The 18,252-nt window shown below is 36.7% G+C and overlaps 2 protein-coding genes and 1 long non-coding RNA gene across 7 annotated transcripts; 1 reads left to right on the top strand and 2 right to left on the bottom strand.

Annotated features, from left to right (window-relative positions):
* Positions 1-222: 222 nt before the first annotated feature.
* LOC145726847 (ubiquitin carboxyl-terminal hydrolase 2-like) lies at positions 223-13,381 on the bottom strand. Of its 5 annotated transcripts, none has more exons than XM_081976108.1 (12): positions 13,194-13,381; positions 11,507-11,632; positions 11,309-11,448; positions 10,909-11,246; positions 8,304-8,675; positions 3,619-3,849; positions 3,480-3,567; positions 3,254-3,421; positions 3,024-3,195; positions 2,754-2,973; positions 1,133-1,350; positions 223-1,075 (listed from the first exon to the last, which is right to left on the bottom strand). In XM_081976108.1, exons 1-12 carry the CDS (start codon positions 13,379-13,381, stop codon positions 955-957), a joined length of 2,382 nt encoding a protein of 793 aa, XP_081832234.1. In that variant the 3' UTR covers positions 223-954. The 5 variants fall into 5 exon arrangements, with proteins under 5 accessions (XP_081832234.1, XP_081832235.1, XP_081832236.1 ...); XM_081976109.1 differs by having other exon boundaries at positions 8,304-8,636; XM_081976110.1 differs by having other exon boundaries at positions 8,304-8,471.
* Positions 13,382-13,448: 67 nt separating this feature from the next.
* LOC145726850 (uncharacterized) lies at positions 13,449-14,296 on the top strand. Its single transcript, XR_014177699.1, has 2 exons — positions 13,449-13,819; positions 13,884-14,296. It is a non-coding gene; the product is annotated as an uncharacterized LOC145726850 (long non-coding RNA).
* Positions 14,297-14,590: 294 nt separating this feature from the next.
* LOC145726849 (serine/threonine-protein phosphatase alpha-2 isoform) lies at positions 14,591-18,238 on the bottom strand. Its single transcript, XM_081976113.1, has 8 exons — positions 18,108-18,238; positions 17,845-18,048; positions 17,598-17,729; positions 16,472-16,555; positions 16,264-16,420; positions 16,106-16,200; positions 15,759-16,055; positions 14,591-15,665 (listed from the first exon to the last, which is right to left on the bottom strand). Exons 2-8 carry the CDS (start codon positions 17,897-17,899, stop codon positions 15,502-15,504), a joined length of 984 nt encoding a protein of 327 aa, XP_081832239.1. The 5' UTR covers positions 17,900-18,048; positions 18,108-18,238; the 3' UTR covers positions 14,591-15,501.
* Between the last annotated feature and the right edge of the window lie 14 nt (positions 18,239-18,252).

Genomic DNA, 18,252 nt, shown 5'->3' with positions numbered 1-18,252 from the left:
TTCCACTGCTGATACCACTACATTATGATGGTTTGCATGCGTATTCTGTTTGTATAGTCCTTAACTGCGAAAATTGGGAAATTCCATCATCGTAAGTAGTTTGTGATTGGTCAAAAAGGTAACCTTTAGCTTGCTGCTTTTCCTGACCAATCATAAATTATCAACAGTGCTGTGATTTACCCAAATACTGCACTGTACCATTAGAGGGGGATGTAAAAAAAGTTTTTTTTTTGCAAACAGTATTTATTAAGTTAGTGCTTTTAAAACAGTTCTCTCAATATATAAAGCTTAATAAATCTCGAATATATTACATTCCTCATATAGAATTTGTGTTTTACGAGTATCTTTAATGGTTCATTGAAAAAAAAATAGTGAGTAGTGGGATGTGCTGGACAGCGCCCCTCCCTTGGCTAAGAAGCAAGGGGACGGGGTCACTTTGAGGCCCCGCCCCTTTTCATAACATAGTACAGAAGAAAACAAATGGCGAGTCAAAAGTGGTTTTTGAGTAAATATTTATTTGTAAAACAATTTCAGGGACTATGTATTGTGGAGAAGCGGGTTAACAACGAGAGAGATTCAAAGCGTATTCGACTCCGTCTACGGTAAGTAACCAAAAAAATGGATAATAAATATAATATATACATACAAAAAAACAGCCTTGTAAAAACAAAAATGGTAATATCACACGCCCCAAAAACCACTTCCCTCTCTTTTTAGTTTATAATAAAAATACAACAAATTCGACTAGACGGGTGAACATTATAGTAAGTACAAACGCATCGACGACTCTAACCACAACAACAAAAAAAATACAGGCGGGGACTGGACACCATCGAAAGCTCGTAATATCATCTAATTAGACCGCAAATTTCGGTGCTTCTACCGGCCCGCCCTCTCGCGGACCCAAACCAAGGAGACCTGTATTTTTTTTTAACCGACTGAGCTAAACGCCTGTTAGAGGCGTGACCGTTGTGTGGCCCCACCTTCCCTCTCGTAAAATAGTACGTACGCCTCTGGTGAAATGGCGGATCGTCCCGAAGCGGAGCTAACTCGGGAATCGTTATACTCGTGCCACCTATACGTCACACGTTATCGAATATAAAGTTTCACTGGGCCCTGAAATAAAACTTACCGGCCGTCGATAGGATTTTTGCAGTGAGCAGTGTAGTGTCCCGAGTAGGTCGTGCCCGAGTGCTCAGAGACGGCGTACAAATTGTACCGTGGACCGCTTATAGATTCAGCGGCGTACGGCGTTAAATCCAAACCTTCGAGAGGGAACTCTACTAGGGTGTTAAGTTTACCGCGAAAACGTTCCATCGGCGAGAATCGCTTCAAGTGGATGACTAAAACCTGAAAAACAAATTGTGTTGATAATGATAATAAATACAATAATCATTCAACAAGAGTTATGAAGGTCACGTGACCATAAACATATACAGGTGTAGTAAATCCAAAACCGACCATAGGAAAACCGTGTAACTGATAGAGAAACGTAGATAATGGCATGCGCGGGACAAAGACAGAAAACGAAAAAAATATCAAGTAGGCCATATTTTCAGCGCGCTATTGCCAAACGCCAGGTATTCAATACCGTCGATAAAATTAATTTTGTCGACGGCGCTGGATTTTGGCAACAGCGCGCTGAAAATATGGCCTACTTGATAATTTTTTCGTTTTCTGTCTTTGTCCCGCGCATGCCATTATCTACGTTTCTCTGTCAGTTACACGGTTTTCCTATTGTCGGTTTTGGATTTACCACACCTATATAGTCTGTTCAGTGACTGTTACGTCACAATCACTAGCAAAAACCGTATGTCAGTGATAAGGCGCGTAGAACACTTCTGCAGAGGATTCTTCTTCTTAGGACGCCGTCTCCCTACGGAGGTTGGCGATCCAACTGGCTATAATGGTTCGTGAAACCGCACTTTTGAAGATCTCTATAGATGTACGTCCGCACCATCGCCGTACATCCTCTAGCCATAAGTTCTGCCGTCTGCCCACAGATCGTCTGGCAATCATTAAATGGTTTTCAGTCTTATTTAGGAGCCTCTGCCGATTTTAAGCAGTTCTTAGAAGGTATCGCGGTATTTAAAAGCGCCCTAGGTCCCACTTAAGCTAAATTATGCGTTGACTGTGATAATTCGTGTGTAAAATGTCACGGTCAAATGAAAACTTAGCCTAGATACAAATAGCCCTTAGAACACTTGTAAAAGCCTCTGAAACTTTTTAGAAGGATGTCGGTAGCACTTAAGAAGTCTCTGGCAGATTCAAAAAGATCCTAGAGGCCTCTGGCAATTTAAAACCGTCCTGGAAAATTTTAAGACAGTTGTAGAGGACTCTCAAACTTTCTTGCAAGATTTAAGACACTTGTAGAAGTCTCTGGTAATTTCTAGAAGGCTTGCAGTATTATTCACAGAGCCTTGGCTCTTCCAAAATGATTCTGACCACTTAAAACAAGTCTGAGAAGGCTTAAGACACTTGTACAGTGTGTTCAATTTAGCTTGGGATCATTTCAATTGGCTATAATTGTTTTACCTTTATAAGTATCATTATGATACTTATAAAAAACATATTGTAAAGGTATTTTCACAAGTTTTCAATGATTCAAGATTATTCTACTTGTGAGAGGAAAGCTGTTTGTCTTTAACACATTAAGACAAACAGTAACTACAAATACATTCACACATAACTAAGATGAACTCTAGGTATATAACCTAATGTAAATAACTTTTACACAAGAATTTGACACTCACCTGTGGAAATCTCTGGATACTGAAACTTTTGGTGCAACGTCGACGTTCTTTGCACTTGGCGCATTTCGGTTTCTCGTCACCGTCCAACGTCTCTTCTTTTGTAAATGCTTCCAGACAGTGCGACAGCCTCAAAGGACCAGAACTGCGACCCGATGGCAACGGCAACGACAGATCCCAGAAAGGGTCGAACGTGACGCTACAATGTCCGCAATGCGTGCACCTGAACAACCACTCATCAGCTTAGTAGCCACAAATAAATAATAAACCTACTTTAAGGTGGATTTAAGTTGACCTACAAAAGCGTCTACTATGAGGGAATCTTCGGCTCTTAAATAGCGCCTCCACGCTTCTGCCGCTTTTTCCGCGTCCGATAAATTATCGTCAATGTCGGTGGTAATCGGTTTTGGTTTGGTAGTCACTCTGTTAACGTCTTCGTGTAAACCTAAACACAACAAACCGGTACATTAACGACACTTAACTAGAGTTTTTTTAACACAAACCTTCCAAGAGATAACGCAAAAACTCTTGGGCGTCCTGTTGGGAGTAGCCCATGAAACGTGGGGCAAATCGTTGGATTTGAGATTTTAACGCTGCCGTGTTAACGGGACCAGACGAATCGGGCGCCCACAACTCTTTTATGACCTCCGCAAAAGCTTTTATCAAGGCACCTAAAATAAATCCCAGCATTCTGACACTTGCCGTTTTTCGACTCTAAAATTCACTGACCTTTCATACCCGAAGTGGTGGTATTAATATCTTTCTGATAAACGTCCTTTCTGATGTAGTCCAGTAAAACCCTAGTGTTGCTCAAACACTATAGAAACTTTAACTCGAGTCAGTTCATTTAAATGACAGGGAAACTTACTTGTAAGACGCTGTTCATAAAACAAGTGTTGCCGATGTTTCGCAGCCCTATCAGACCCAGACTGGTGCGGGCGTCCGACGTTGAACCGTACCGCGTCTGTCCCAAATCGTCGTCGTCACCGTCCGCGGGTGGCGCCACCAACGATCGACGGGACGAAGGGCCGGCCAGGGCGGTCGCGCCACGCCCTCCCCCCTTAGCGCCGCCTCCTACCGAAGTCGATGTGCTTATGTCCTAAAAAGACTCATTTGTTAACAAACAGTATGCCGTATTTTCTCAAACAAGTTTTTCATTTCATCTGTCACTGTCAAATTGAGTAGTCAGTCCAGAGCCACTTAAGCCTGGTTTATAAAACAAAATTTAAATTTAGATTTAAATTTAGAAGTAAATTTAAATTTAGCTGTAACTCTAAAAAAATATGGTGTTCATAAAAGAAATATTTCAAGTCTTAAATCAATGACTGCTAAACGCCAAAGTTGTCATTTGCGCTCATTTGACATCAAAAACTCTCAAAAATATTAAGTGACATTCGGGATTTCCACATACCCAGTGTTGTGATTTTGAAATACACAAACACAAAAATTGAAATTGGAAAAACCAAATATTAGGTACTAGGCTTCAGTTTAACCGTTTAAACCGTAACCTTTAGCTGCCAGGAAAAACCATAACCAAATATTCAAATTCAAAACACAAATCAGCTGATTGTGTCATTGGAAGCGCTTGCGCAGTAGCAAGATGATTTAACTTTAGCGTTAACTTTAAAGCAGGTTTTACACCAAAAGTTTTACTTCAAAGAAATTGGACACATTTATTTGATCAAATTTTATGCATCAAATAAATTCATGAATTTCTTGAAGCATAATGTGATTTTGTTTTACACCTATCAAACTTTTATGTCAAAGCTGTCAATGAAAACAGTTTGGCCAACCAAGAAGATTATTCCTACTTTGTTTTCTTATTTTTCTGGTTTTTTGAATATTTTGAAATCTCATACTGTATTTATGTATTGAATTCTGCAGCTTCAACTGAATACTAATAGTCAGTCTCTGATTTTAACGTCACTTTACTTTTCGTTTTTATCTGTTGGCAGTTGGCATTACGCAAAACCGCTAGTTTGATCAAATAAGTTGGATGAAAATAGAACCTGTCCTATTTGGTGAAAAATTTTAAGTCAAATTATTTGAAGGTAAATTTGACATAAAATTTTGTTCTACACTGGTAAAATTTGTCCTTGAAGCAGCTTCATGAATAAATTCATGAATTTCTTTGACATCAAAGCGCGGTGTAAAACCTGCTTAAGATAATTTAGAATTTTATGTAAATCCAAGGTCACTAGATACAGCTAAATTTAAGGTTAAAGTTAAATTTAATTTATGAACGTCTTGATTTAAAACCACTAGTCTTATTCTTAAAGTTAATACTAAATTTAATGCTAAATTTAAATTTTGTTTTATAAACCAGGCTTTACTTTTTCAACATAAAAATACAGAAATAAAAGTTGTAGTGTCAAAATTTAAAATGGTACAAACGGGAGTAAATAACTTTAGGTCAATCATTTCTTCAGAAAACAGTGGTTTTAATAAAGTTTATGTGGTTTTTAACATTGTTCATGAATAAATGGCAGTCAAATAGGTGTCTTAGGTAAAAATTATGCACAAGACAAAAAAAGAACAAAACACTAGGAGTGGTGTTTCTAACATTCCAGTGATATAAATTAAATTTTGGAAGCCATTTAATTCATTAAGTAAATTATTAGCTCCTTAAATTTATTTTGACAGCGTCAAATGACATTGTAACTGTTTTATCATTTACTTTTATCTAGATCAGCTGTTATTAAGATTTATTTACTTTACACCCTATAAAGTAATATTATCTAGGGGTGTAAAAGTTAATCAACCTCTTAGCAATTTTAGTGTGCATTGATTTAAATATCCTACTACGATATCTTATCGATAAAATCGGCAACTAAGCACAGTTTTTATTCTACGTAAGCTGACGTGTAAACTTTAAAAAATCTTGTAATTGGCACGATTTTAACCACGCGTGGTGACTAAGGGAACCGCATTTGGAATTAATTTAAAAAAAAAACCACACGTACCAAACCACCGCCCAGACAGTACATTTGGTATTGCGTCCGTCCCTTTTTGACCGGTAAGGTCCGCGAAAAACTGGACAAAATCCCCAAAGCGAATCCGTAAATCATGATTAACAGTAGTGCCCCCCAAATCAAAACCAGCGCGTAATTAAAATAGTCGTTAAATTGACTGTTCATACTTGCGGGCTAAACAGGTTGTACAAAAACAAAAACAATAAGCATTATTAGATAATCACCAAAATCTTCCCAATAACCATTTTTTTCCGTTATTCGTATCCCCCCGACAATCACATCGAAACTGAATCACTGCACATAGAGTTATCAACACTCGATACGGTTAATTACATCACAAGTTCTGATAACAATTATTATTGCTTGTCGAGTTCGAATTTCCAGCGGTGTAAACCCATAAACTGCCAACGGTAAACATCATCAATTACTAAGCAATACCACCCAATTTAAATATTATCCGTGACGACACGAAAACACACGTTTCAGTCTAAAAATATCACTCGTTTCTGAATGTTACATGGGCCATCAAAAATATCTCGTCTGGTTTAGTATAGCTGTTTAGAAAGGATGGGCGAAACAGCAGGTTGACCAATCTAGGAACGGATTTTTCGGTTTGATCGAACAGATAAGCCAAACCAACCACTTTAAACTAGTAAAAAATGCTTTTTAAACCTAACACATTTTCGAAAAATCTTGGTAAGGCAATATTTCGGCTAGACATTTACTTATCAATCATAATGGATAGTGAATCAGCTGATTTTAGCTTTATGGACATTTAAATTTTGTATGCAGACTACCAAAAGGCTAGGTCATAGAAGGTTAATTTGTGGGAGTGCATAAAAACATAAATTTACATTGTCAAAAAAATGCTAATATTCAGAAAAAAAACGATAAAGAGCAACAACCTCAAAGAAAAACGACTTAGAAAATAGTTAAGAAGAGAGAGTGACTGATTCAGTTAAAGTAAATCTTATTCTCAAATAAATTATCCGCCATTTTGCACCGTCAAACTTTAAACCAAGCTTAAGTGTGAACTTTAAAAATGCGTGAATAAATTCAAAACGACGGTGTACGTAGACGACTTTCAGCAGTTTGATTGGCTATGGCTGTCTGACGGTTGACATCATCTTCTGATCAGCTGATTCATAATATCAAAGTCAAGAGTCCGCAGAGTGCAATGTTGCCAAATAGTACATTTTAAAGCCAACACGAAAACCTTCTTATTTCACTCGACAAAACATCGAAAACTCATGTCAATTTGATATGACGTTTCTAGTCTAGTGTGTTATGGTTAAAAACTGTAAACATTGTGACGTTTGTAGAAATGAAGAAAGCCTTTTCTTTTACCGTCTATAAAAAAATTAAGTGAGCACATTCTCTACCCTCTAAATTAGATCAGAAAAGGATAGGAACTGATCTAAAGAAAGAACAATCCTCTAGAATTATATGATTGACCTGAATTACTCCTATCAAAATTTAAATCTTATATCGATGTTTTTTGTGGATAAAGCTTTATGTTGATCCGATCAAAAGTTACAATAGCCCCATTCATTTTCACGCTCCATGGAGCGAGCTGAGAGAATGTGGCGTCACACTGACATAATTTGACAGTTGGTCAAATTACGGTTTTGCCAATGGGAGCGTGAAAACGAATGCAACTCATATGTACTTAGTCATGTGATTTATTGACAGCTGTATTGTCCCTGTCTTACTGCCATTTGTATTTTGCACTGTCCTAATTTCAACCCAGCTTAGTTAAGTATGATTCAGACTGTGCCTCTGTATTTTCGCAGTTACGTCGGTGCATAATTGGGGATAATTGGATAAAATACGTAGCAACGTTGGTAGTCTACTACAAATACAGGTGTGGTAAATCCAAAACCGACCATAGGAAAACCGCGTAACGGACAGAGAAACGTACATTATTGCATGCGCGGGACTAAGACAGAAAACGAAAAAAATATCAAGTAGGCCATATTTTTAGCGCGCTGTTGCCAAACGCCGTAAGTAAGTTTATCGAGGGTATTGAATACTTACGGCGTTTGGCAACAGCGCGCTGAAAATATGGCCTACTTGATATTTTTTTCGTTTTCTGTCTTAGTCCCGCGCCTGCAATAATGTACGTTTCTCTGTCAGTTACGCAGTTTTCCTATGGTCGGTTTTAGATTTACCACACCTGTATAGTAAATACCCTACTAAACTGGTTTTGTTACATTTTTTAAAACCACAAACTATAAAGTATTTTAATGAAACTGGACGTTATTAGGGTTACTTGGGGGTTTAACCACATTATGCAATTCTATTACTGCTTCGCTGACTAACTCACTAAAAAAATGTTAAATATAAGACGTTACCAGAATGTTTTTTCTGCTCAACAATAGTGGGGCGGGGCGTTTCATTCGGAATCTGTATAATTTCACTCCAACCGATGCGAAAGTGGAGGTTGATTGTTTTTAGAGTTCATTTTTGTCCGCTAACTTTCATACCTTGACATTGAATTTTGGCCGTTTGTCATCCATCACAACACAGGTCGTCAAAGTAGTTATTTTTTTACAATAAATACAGGGCGATCTATACTTACGTAGCTGTACTTTCTGCCAATTTTTTCATTCTCGCTCTCTAACTCGTCAGCGGCCGGTTCGTTTGGAATGAAGCTGGCGCACTGATTCACCCTCGAGCTTCTCTTCTTCTCCTCGCCGTTGACTTTCTCCTCCTTGTCCAAGTCGCCGTTCAGCTCTAATTTACCGGTCTGCAACACACCGTTCTCTAGTACGGTACCGCCACCGCCAGAACCTTCGTCGTTGCTAAGCGACTGAGCGGAGGGAGCGTGGCCGTTACTAAGCGTGTTTGGCGGATCGGGGGTATGGCCGTTACTAAGGTCAGACGGTTTGCCGGATGGTGATGGTGGTGAAGCCTTGCAAAAGCGAATTGGACGCCGTGAGGATGATTGCGACTATCGGTGAAAGACTGACCCAAATCATTTATTGACATAAAATGATCGAGAGCAGTCTTTTTTAGAGGATTTCAAGGAGTTTAGGTACATGTTGCTGTTACTAAGTGATTGTGCGCTTTATACCGATTGTCCTTTTTTATTGTCCACTCTACTATGATAAAGAAACTCTACTTTAATGTTTCACATCAACATACATTGTAAAGTCACTAAAGCTGTGACTCCACTTTACTAACAATATTCAGCAAGTTATACTTTGCAGTAATAAAATAAATTGACAGCAAAATGGAGGATGTAAACGCCTTTAACTGTGTTTCTCTTTTCATGTTATCCTACCAACACTACTACAAGAATGCTACAAGTGCATGCAAATCAACATTAAAAAAGGACAATGTGTAATATACAGGGTAATTCAAATTCGACCCTCACCATTGGGATCTCGGAAACTATAGGAGATACGAGAAAGTTTAAATTGGGGCAAAGTTGCGCAATGTAAAGCTCAACCAAATGCAGTTTTAAAAATTTCGATTTTCCGAGTACTTCCGAAGATATCCGAAAAAAACTGAAAATTTGATTTTTTGTTTTTATTTATTTCTAATCTTATTTGAAGAGATATTCCAAAACTAAAAGCACCTTTTCATTGCCACTTTTTCTCAGCTATTCGATGATGGATTCAAATTTGCCACACGACGTTTCGTTTTTTGGCAGCCATCATCAACTTTCTTTTTTCTTATGGGCGCCATATTGGATTTTTAGCCCACCAAATAGTACGTTTTATTCTGATTTTAGTGATGTATAATAACTTATGATTTGCTTCATAAATAACAAAATAATTCAATAAAAACTATTTTTACTTTAGTTATTGGCTTTGAGTTAATAGGCCGTTTCATAAAATGTCATTATTTGACAGTACTTGTCAAACACGATAATTCGGACGATCATTAGAGCTTTTAGAGATTTTACCTTAGTTAGCTTTGAGTTAATGAAACGTTTTATGAAGATTACTTGGTAGTACTTGTCCCACGCAATTGGCCTGAACATACTTAGTCACAAAAGTGTACACGTGACTTAAACCGGTTTATTCACTTGAAGAGCTTAGGCCACTCGCTACGCTTGTGGACCTAGTTTTCGTGAATAAAAAATGATTTAAGTCACTTGCTGTATAAATAACTATTAAATCACTCTGAATGACATTCGCCTATTTACAGATGTAAACAAACAAACATCAATGTTACATCTACGAGGCGCGATGCAAATTTAATAGAACTGTAATTTTAGATTTTTTTTTTAATATAAGAAGTCGAAATTTAATAAAATACTGTATGACACGTGACTTAAACCGGTTTATTCACTCGAATAAATATGAATGAATAAAAAATGGTTTGTCACTTCCAAAATAAATAACTATAAACTTGCACTTAACAGTATAAAAAATTGAAATTTGGCAAAAAATGAAGTTCCTAAAATGATGATCTTTCTCTTGGAATCATAAATAAGCCTTTTAAGTTAGAGATAATGCTAACAAATCTCTTTTTCTGATTAACCTAAATAGTTCAGCAATGCTTGTATAATAATAACATTTTCTGCGGGGGTTTCTTTTCTAGATACATTTTTAACTATGATTGACGCTCTAATGATCGTCCGAATTATCGTGTTTGACAAGTACTGTCAAACAATGACATTTTTTAAAACGGCCCATTAACTCAAAGCCAATAACTAAAGTAAAAATAGTTTTTATTGAATTATTTTGTTATTTATGAAGCAAATCATAAGTTATTATACATCACTAAAATCAGAATAAAACGTACTATTTGGTGGGCTAAAAATCCAATATGGCGCCCATAAGAAAAAAGAAAGTTGATGATGACTGACAGAAAACGAAACGTCGTCTGGCAAATTTGAATCCATCATCGAATAGCTAGGAAAAAGTGGCAATGAAAAGATGCTTTTAGTTTTGGGATATCTCTTCAAATAAGGTTAGAAATAAATAAAAACAAAAAATCTAATTTTCAGTTTTTTTCGGATATCTTCGGAAGTACTCGGAAAATCAAAATTTTTAAAACAGCATTTGGTTGAGCTTTGTATTGCGCAACTTTGCCCCAATTTAAACTTTCTCGTATCTCTTATGGTTTCTGAGATCCCAATGGTGAGGGTCGAATTTGAATTACCCTGTAGAGTGTGTCATTGTTGACGATTAATCGAAAAAAAAAAAAACAACAAACAACAGAAAACACACCTCTCTATGAACTTTGACGGTAGATTGACGGCCGCCCACGACTCGAGCGGGGGCCGTGCGGGGCGGTCTGTCGTCGAACCGCTTGCACAAATCGGCAACGCTGGCGCGGCGATTGCCATTGGCGTCCGTATCAGGCAAGTCCGCCAAACTACGGCTATTATTAGTATTAACGGCGCCACCGTCGCCTAACTTGCTATTATTCGCGCTGTTGCTGCAGTTAGCGTTATTGCTGTTAGCGGATGATGTGGCGCTGTTGCCGATATCATCGGGGGTTACCTGATTTTTGCGGCCGGTCCCGCCAGACGGGCTGGTCGACTTCGATTCGATCGGTGGTAAACCTAGTCGATTGGTCTGGCTCGGTTTACCTTGTCACAATCAAATGACAGACAAAACAACTTACCGATGTCGTTGATCGATTTCGATCTAGAAATGTTGTCGTATTTGTTTCTGTAAATGGCCGGAACGTAATTGGCGGGCGAGTATTTGTTTCTTAGTTCCGCCACTGACTCGATCAGATCCGGTTTTGAGCGCCTCTCCGACCTATACATTTTTAATTCAACCAAACATTTCTTACTAAAAAAAGTCTAGTTTTACAAACCTGCGTGGATAATCATAGACACTGCCCTCTCTAATAGAACTAATTCCACTATCTCTAGATAAAGAGTCTTCTCTGGAGTCTTCTCGAAATCGTGTGGTAACTCCATCTTCGGTAATTGATCCACTTCTGAAACACTTAATATCTGTAGTGAAAATGTCAAACAACTTAGATCTTGATTAATGTTAAAAACAAATTGAACTGAAATTGACAGTTTTCAATGGGGTCGTCTACCATAGTGGAATTTAAGGTTGCTAATATGAGAATTTTAAAATACATGCATTAAAACGAGCTATTACGTCTCACATTTCAATATTACATTCCTAGTAATTTTACAAAAAGCTTAAAAATGAAGTTAAAATGAGCGGGGCAGGATCCTCTGTGACGTAGTAAAAGCCCCTTCAATTTCGTAACGTATGTGGAAGTTTTAAGTTTTAAGCTTTTCTCGAAAAAATATCATATTGGGGCAGCTCTTACAACTTTTTGAACACGATTGAACAACACAACGCTCAACGCTTTCCCGCAAAAGATAACTTCCTAAACACAAATTACTAGAAAATAAACATTAAACATAACCTACATTTTTAGCTCCGTCTCCCTCGCTGGTTGGGCCCGGTTGACGTTTCCTTTAAATTGATATTAGACATGCTCATGGATTCTGTCTCACTCAACTTACTATAAACGGAAGAGAGTTAGGGCACATGGACCTTTCCTACGTCACAGATAGGTATATGGTGTACCAAATAAGTATGGTTTTCACTGGCGTTTTTTTCGCAGTAAAATGTTGTGTTGATAAAAAAGACAAAATACCTGTCAAATATTTTTCTCAGTACTTCTAATCAGAGCAAAAAAAAATTTTTCCCCATTCAATGAAAGAACTCTGTTCAACAGAGTGGCCCAATATATCAATTTGTAGATCTTTAAATCATCTTTTGGCAACTGTATACCGTCTATAGTAAAAATGTCAAATCACTGAGTTATTTACTGTTAAATACTGATGAACTGAAAATTTCCAATTTAAGAGACAGTTACAGAGTGACCCAGTATATAAATTTGTAGCTTTTTAAATCCCAATTTGGCCACCCCATATAGTGGCTATAGTAAAAATGTCATAAAACTCAGTACTAATTAAAACAGATTGGCTGCAATTGAAATTTCCAACACTTGCAACTTGGGAACACTATCTGTGTTTTAACTTACAGAGTGGCATACTTAAAAAGTTTCAATATACAGAGTGTCTCTAAAAGGTCTGGACAACACACATTTAGAGACAACAATCACTAAATTGATTTAGCCACATTTATTTACACTCTTATTTTAAATAAAACACCAAACTTTATGCAGTTCTTTGTAATCCTTTTGTTTTTAGAACAAATGTTCTAAAAATGTTCTTTATCATGTCTAAGAGAATAAGTAATAAGTTGAACCCATTTTACAGTAATACCAGCTGGTACTATTATTTTTTTGACTTCAATCAAAACCTTCCTTAACTTGAGTTAATGACTCACAAAAATATGAATGGTGTAATGGTGAAACTAGTTAGGTTATGCTAAAAAATATGAATGTGATTGAACTACCTACATTTTAAAAAAACTGCCACAGTGGTAGTCATTATGTAGGTCAACAACACATTCAAATCACCACACCAAAAATATAAACAGGTCATAACACAAAAATAAATGAAACTCACCTGGAATACACCCTTCTTCCATCAGAGTCTGTATAACTCCTGGTAGTAAATCGTTCTGAGTAGCTGCTTATTCGAGGATTGTAACTTGAAGTACTGTAATAAGGCCTGTCCAAAGGAGAACTGTAGGTGGATCTATAGGAGCCCGTCAGACCCGATGACGAGCTTCTGTGAGGACTGAGGACAGGCATGGCGAGGTTTGAGTTGAGTCTGTTTGACCGTATTTAGATGTGTTTTTCGCAAACCATGTCGTTACTGCAGCACTGAAATGGTGAAAAGAAAGGTGAAAAAACGCTCTCACTGTAGTAAAAATAGCCGCTTTCTGGCTGTTTTCTAAAATATGTCACATTCAATACGAAATAAAAGTAATGGGCTAAAAATAGCAATGGGGACTGTGGTCCCAGCATCAGGCCAAGAAAGCACTTCAATTTGTTTTTTTTATTGTTTTCTTTGCCGTAGACACGTGTACAATTTTGGGTTTTTTTCTACGGGTAAAATACGCCGCGAAATCTTTTTTAAGCCCGCAGGCCCCTGGGCTGTTTTAATAGCCCTCAGCCATAAATAAACAAGGACAATTACCGTGCAGTGCTTCAAACAGGCAAGTTAAACGCAGGCAAATGCAGGAAACAGTTAAGTGTCTTACCTTTGTCTTTTTTTAGGCAAATTTAATCAAATTATTAATGAAATTTTTAGGATAAAAAATAAATAAAAACCAGACTTTAAATTTCACGCAGCGGCCATATTTACGAGTGAAGTGAAGTCGTCATCGGTGATGCCATATTTCTACACCTGTCTGCCCTGTAGTTTTTTTTATTTATTATTTTTATTTAGTTGGTTGGACATAAACGACTAGACAAATAATAACTAAACTTACTTCTAATAGGAACCTGAAAAACTTTTCAAAACGCCCGAGGCTGGATAATTCTAATTCACAAAAACTGTTGACAAAGTGTGGCAACGCCGCACAGACGTCAAAAATGGATTGGTCATCTCAAGCGAGCCCACCCATGACGTATGACCTTGTGAAGGAAAATAATTCCAAGATGACAAATAAATGATTAACTTTAATTAGGTCAAATGAATTAAAATTTTAGCAGTTGGGCGTATTTTTTTGTTTATTCATCACCTCAAAATAGAATATTTTATGCGCCCTTGTTATTTAAAGTAACATTTTAAAAGCAAAAACAAAATCAATTATCAACAGTAAGAACAATCAAAACTCGTTTATACTTTTTATATTTTAATGACTAGAAATGAGTAACATAACTTCTCAAACCGTTTGGCAACTTTACTGAAACATCTAAACTCACACTTTGTGTGCTGACGTCACTGTACTTTTAAATTTTGATATATTTCTTCAACAGGTATTTGGACACAAAGGAGCAAAAATACTGCAAAAATCAATTAATAAATTTTATTGTACTTGACATAAAAAACAGATCAGAAAAATAAAAATATACTTCGTTCGCTCCCATATACACACCGCCGCATCACAATTAAGTTGGAATTTTTTATTTAGTTTGTGACACAACAAAAATAATCCGAGGAACAAAAAAACAAAAAGCGCTTTTAGATATAAAAAAATATATTTATAATTACATAGCGGGATTAGAACAAAGTGCAAAGGGTCAAGGAAGGAGGGGGATCAAGGAAAAACGCTCAAATAGAAAATTATTAACAAATAATACACAAAACACTGGGATTCAGCGCAATGACACGAAATAGGAGTTATTACAGTTTTAAGACTTATTTTCGACTGTGCTGCAAGTAAGTAACGACGTTATTAAAAAAAAAACCTTACAGCCTATAGATTTTTGAGTGTCGCGTCAATCAATAATAATTATTATTTTGCTCGTCTACTAATCAAGGAGACTCCACGCCTAGAAAAATCTCACACAGAGCGAAACACAACAGCTTTCGGCGCGCACGCACCAAGGATATAACAATGACGGATACGTCATATTGGTAGTTTTAACCTAACCTAGACAATGATGATTTACTACTAGAAGATGGGCACGAATTTTCATTTTAAATGCACAAAAACGATGTAATGCACAAATTAATGTCCTACAATGAAACTGAAAAATTGAAAGTGCAAAACTCAAACAAGGACTTACAGCCCTTATCCTTCAAATGGCTCAATTGAATGAAAAAGAAGTAGAGAAAGACGCCGAATGACAATGGAATGGATCCAAATCTACAGATCCACGGATACATGTACTGACATGTATTAACCTAACCTAGATGCAGCACTTGCTCTCTCTCTCTTTCACGCTTAATAAATATGGTCAACGTCACACGACGGACCGTCTCACTTCTTCTTGTTTTTGTTAGTGGCGCCGCGTGGTGGCGTCACCGGCCGACCAGCGTTCATATTGTACTGGAATTTTCTTTTGTCGGCCGGTTTCAGAATCTGGAAGGAGCACATCAGTGTCTCGTCCACTGACATCATTGCGCCCGCGTTATCGAATTCCCCTTTAATTAATGACAGAATATTGTTTTTAAGTTTCGTTATAATTTCAAGTCTTGCAAAGTAATTTAAGCAAAAGTTAAGAAAAATCAACTCACCACAATAGTTAGGAGCACTAAACAGAGTGACCAACTGCCTCTTGGCAAAGAACTCGTAACCGTCTTCGACGACTTGATGCGCCCGACAAATCAAGTCAAAATCGTGCTTGTGTAGGAATTTCCCAACCACTTCGGCTCCAAAAGTAAAACTGACACCCCTGTCATTCTCCCCCCACCCCATTTGGTCCTTGTCCGGATCCGACCACAACAGATCGCACAACAATCCTTGGTCAGGTACGTCGGTGGGCCGCATTATTCTCCTAATCTGCTCCATCGATTGCAGATCCGGACTCAAACCTTTTGTCACAATTAATAACGAGTTAAACAATGAAAAATCCAACAATTACCTCCATGGCAACAGAAAATTTTCTCGTCTACTATGGCAGCTACCGGAAGACAGTTAAAGCAGTCTGTAAAGGTCTTCCACAATTTTATGTTATACCTTGAATAATAAAGGACATGAACTGTAGCCTGTAGATTTTCTAACATGACAAGGAGTTAATACCTCCGTTTACACTCGTCGTAAAATCCGTAAATTCTATTAATGGAAGCGCATTCATGGTTGCCTCTAAGAAGGAAAAAGTTTTCTGGATATTTTATTTTGTAGGCCAATAGCAAACATATTGTCTCCAGCGATTGCTTTCCGCGGTCAACATAATCACCTGCATTTAACACACTCAGTAAAAAGAGTCAAGTTTACCATACAAACCGACCTAAGAATAAGTAGTTGGACTCTGGAGGAAATCCTCCATACTCAAATAGACGTAGTAAGTCGTAGTATTGACCGTGAATGTCACCTGAAAGTGTAACATGTAAAAATAGTTTTAACAAATTCCAGTTTTACACAGTTATCTCTTAGCAGTTGCCTGGTTTTTTATCTACAATCTGACAACAATGCTTATTTGTGTGGTTGTGATGTCATGCCGAATTTGGTTTGATTTTCAGTATACATAAAACCAAACTTTTAGCTTGTTGATTTTGTGAATAAGACTGATATTAAAGATTACCTCAGCTGTTTAGTCCAATATTTATGTTAGATGATTAATAAGTTGTTTATTGTCACATTTTTCTTTCCCAAGTCTACATCTTGACAAATTTATAATATAGGAATTTATTAGAGTATTAAAAAATGTCATTGAAATTCCAAGTATGAGGTTTTATTTAAACATGACAATTAAACCAGATAGAAATAAAATGTAACCAATTTCTTCTATGCTACAGGAAAACAAATACAATTTGGAACACAAAAGTCAAGTTTAAACAATTATATTGAGTCAACTAATTTATATACAAAAAATTGTTTATTATCTTTCTGTGGATATGTTTGGTTAACTATTATTATTACTTCACAGTAAAAATACCATAAGTAATTTTTTTCACATCTAATCTAAGTTCAAAGTTCTAAACTTTAAACTGGCTTTCCTAAATTACTTATTGGTTGTCACTGGACAGAGTTATTAGAAATAGATTGTTACATAAATCTGACAAAAAAAAATCAATGACTTAAATAAAACAGATTGATTTCACTTAGCATTGGTATGTGGGAGGATATTAATAGTAGCCTCCTCTTTAAGTAAAGTTTTATTTATAAAATTGATTACTTTTGAATACAAATTTTTATTGAAATTGGTTCACTATTAAAACCTTGTTGGACTATAAAATGTACAGTTTTTATCACCCAACGGTTAAAATTAAAAAAATATACAGTTAACTGACACCAGAAATACAATCATAACAAACTGTTACTCAACAACTCAAACCTGTACAAACGACCCTAACATTGCTAGACAAAAATTTAAACATTAAGGGAGGTTTTGGAATATTTTAAAGGGCACTTACCGCATATTTTTAAGGGAGCTTCAAGTTCCAATAAGATAGGTTGACTGAGAAAAATTTCCCTGGATTTTAAGCATAAACCTCGAATCTCATTTTCGGTCAGCTGGACGTTTTTGCCGGGCCGCGCTCCCCTCACTACAAAAACCCCCCAAAAACATCAATGCAGAAAATGTTGTATTATTATCCTAGGCGTAAACGGACCGACGCCATATTTTGTCAACATTAAAAGGCTTGACCTTCGGAAATTTACCTTCCAATAATCGGGCTATAATCGAGTCAATATTCAATTTATCGGCTTCGGCCATTGGGAAACTGGTTATGGGACCTTTTCCGTCGTTTCAACACCTAAAAATTGGCTGGATTTTGGAGATTTTTCCGGATTCGAGTTCGGTCCCGTAAACGTAAACAGCGGACGCTTGGATGAGGTGTCAAGGAAGGAGGAACTAATACCAACCTAAAAAATGTTAAAGTTTTTTTTAAATCTACCATTTAACAACCCTACAAGACAATTACCAGACAGTAGAACTAGGTTTAATTAAAATCAAGCTGTTTTTATCGTAAATAAAATGAATAATGAAGACTTTAATTCAAAAAACTTTAATAAACTGGCTAGTAATTTTAAGTTTTTACTTTTAACAGGTTGGCATGCAACATTTGG

Source organism: Ips typographus, linkage group LG3, assembly GCF_016097725.1.
Source record: "Ips typographus isolate SLU linkage group LG3, UJ_Ityp_2.0, whole genome shotgun sequence".
In the NCBI taxonomy this organism is placed as follows: Eukaryota; Metazoa; Arthropoda; class Insecta; order Coleoptera; family Curculionidae; genus Ips; species Ips typographus.
Note: the sequence above shows the minus strand (reverse complement) of the source record. Positions and strands in the feature narration are given on the sequence as shown.

Coding starts and splice junctions, on each gene's coding strand:
- LOC145726847 (XM_081976108.1), bottom strand. CDS start 13,381: ATGCCTGTCCTCAGTCCTCACAGAAGCTCGTCATCGGGTCTGACGGGC. Junction 11,247..11,308: donor GAAATCGATCAACGACATCG/GTAAGTTGTTTT, acceptor CCAATCGACTAG/GTTTACCACCGATCGAATCG. Junction 1,076..1,132: donor AAAAATCCTATCGACGGCCG/GTAAGTTTTATT, acceptor TGTGACGTATAG/GTGGCACGAGTATAACGATT.
- LOC145726849 (XM_081976113.1), bottom strand. CDS start 17,899: ATGGCCGAAGCCGATAAATTGAATATTGACTCGATTATAGCCCGATTA. Junction 16,556..17,597: donor AGCTCCCTTAAAAATATGCG/GTAAGTGCCCTT, acceptor TTACACTTTCAG/GTGACATTCACGGTCAATAC. Junction 15,666..15,758: donor TAGTGCTCCTAACTATTGTG/GTGAGTTGATTT, acceptor CATTAATTAAAG/GGGAATTCGATAACGCGGGC.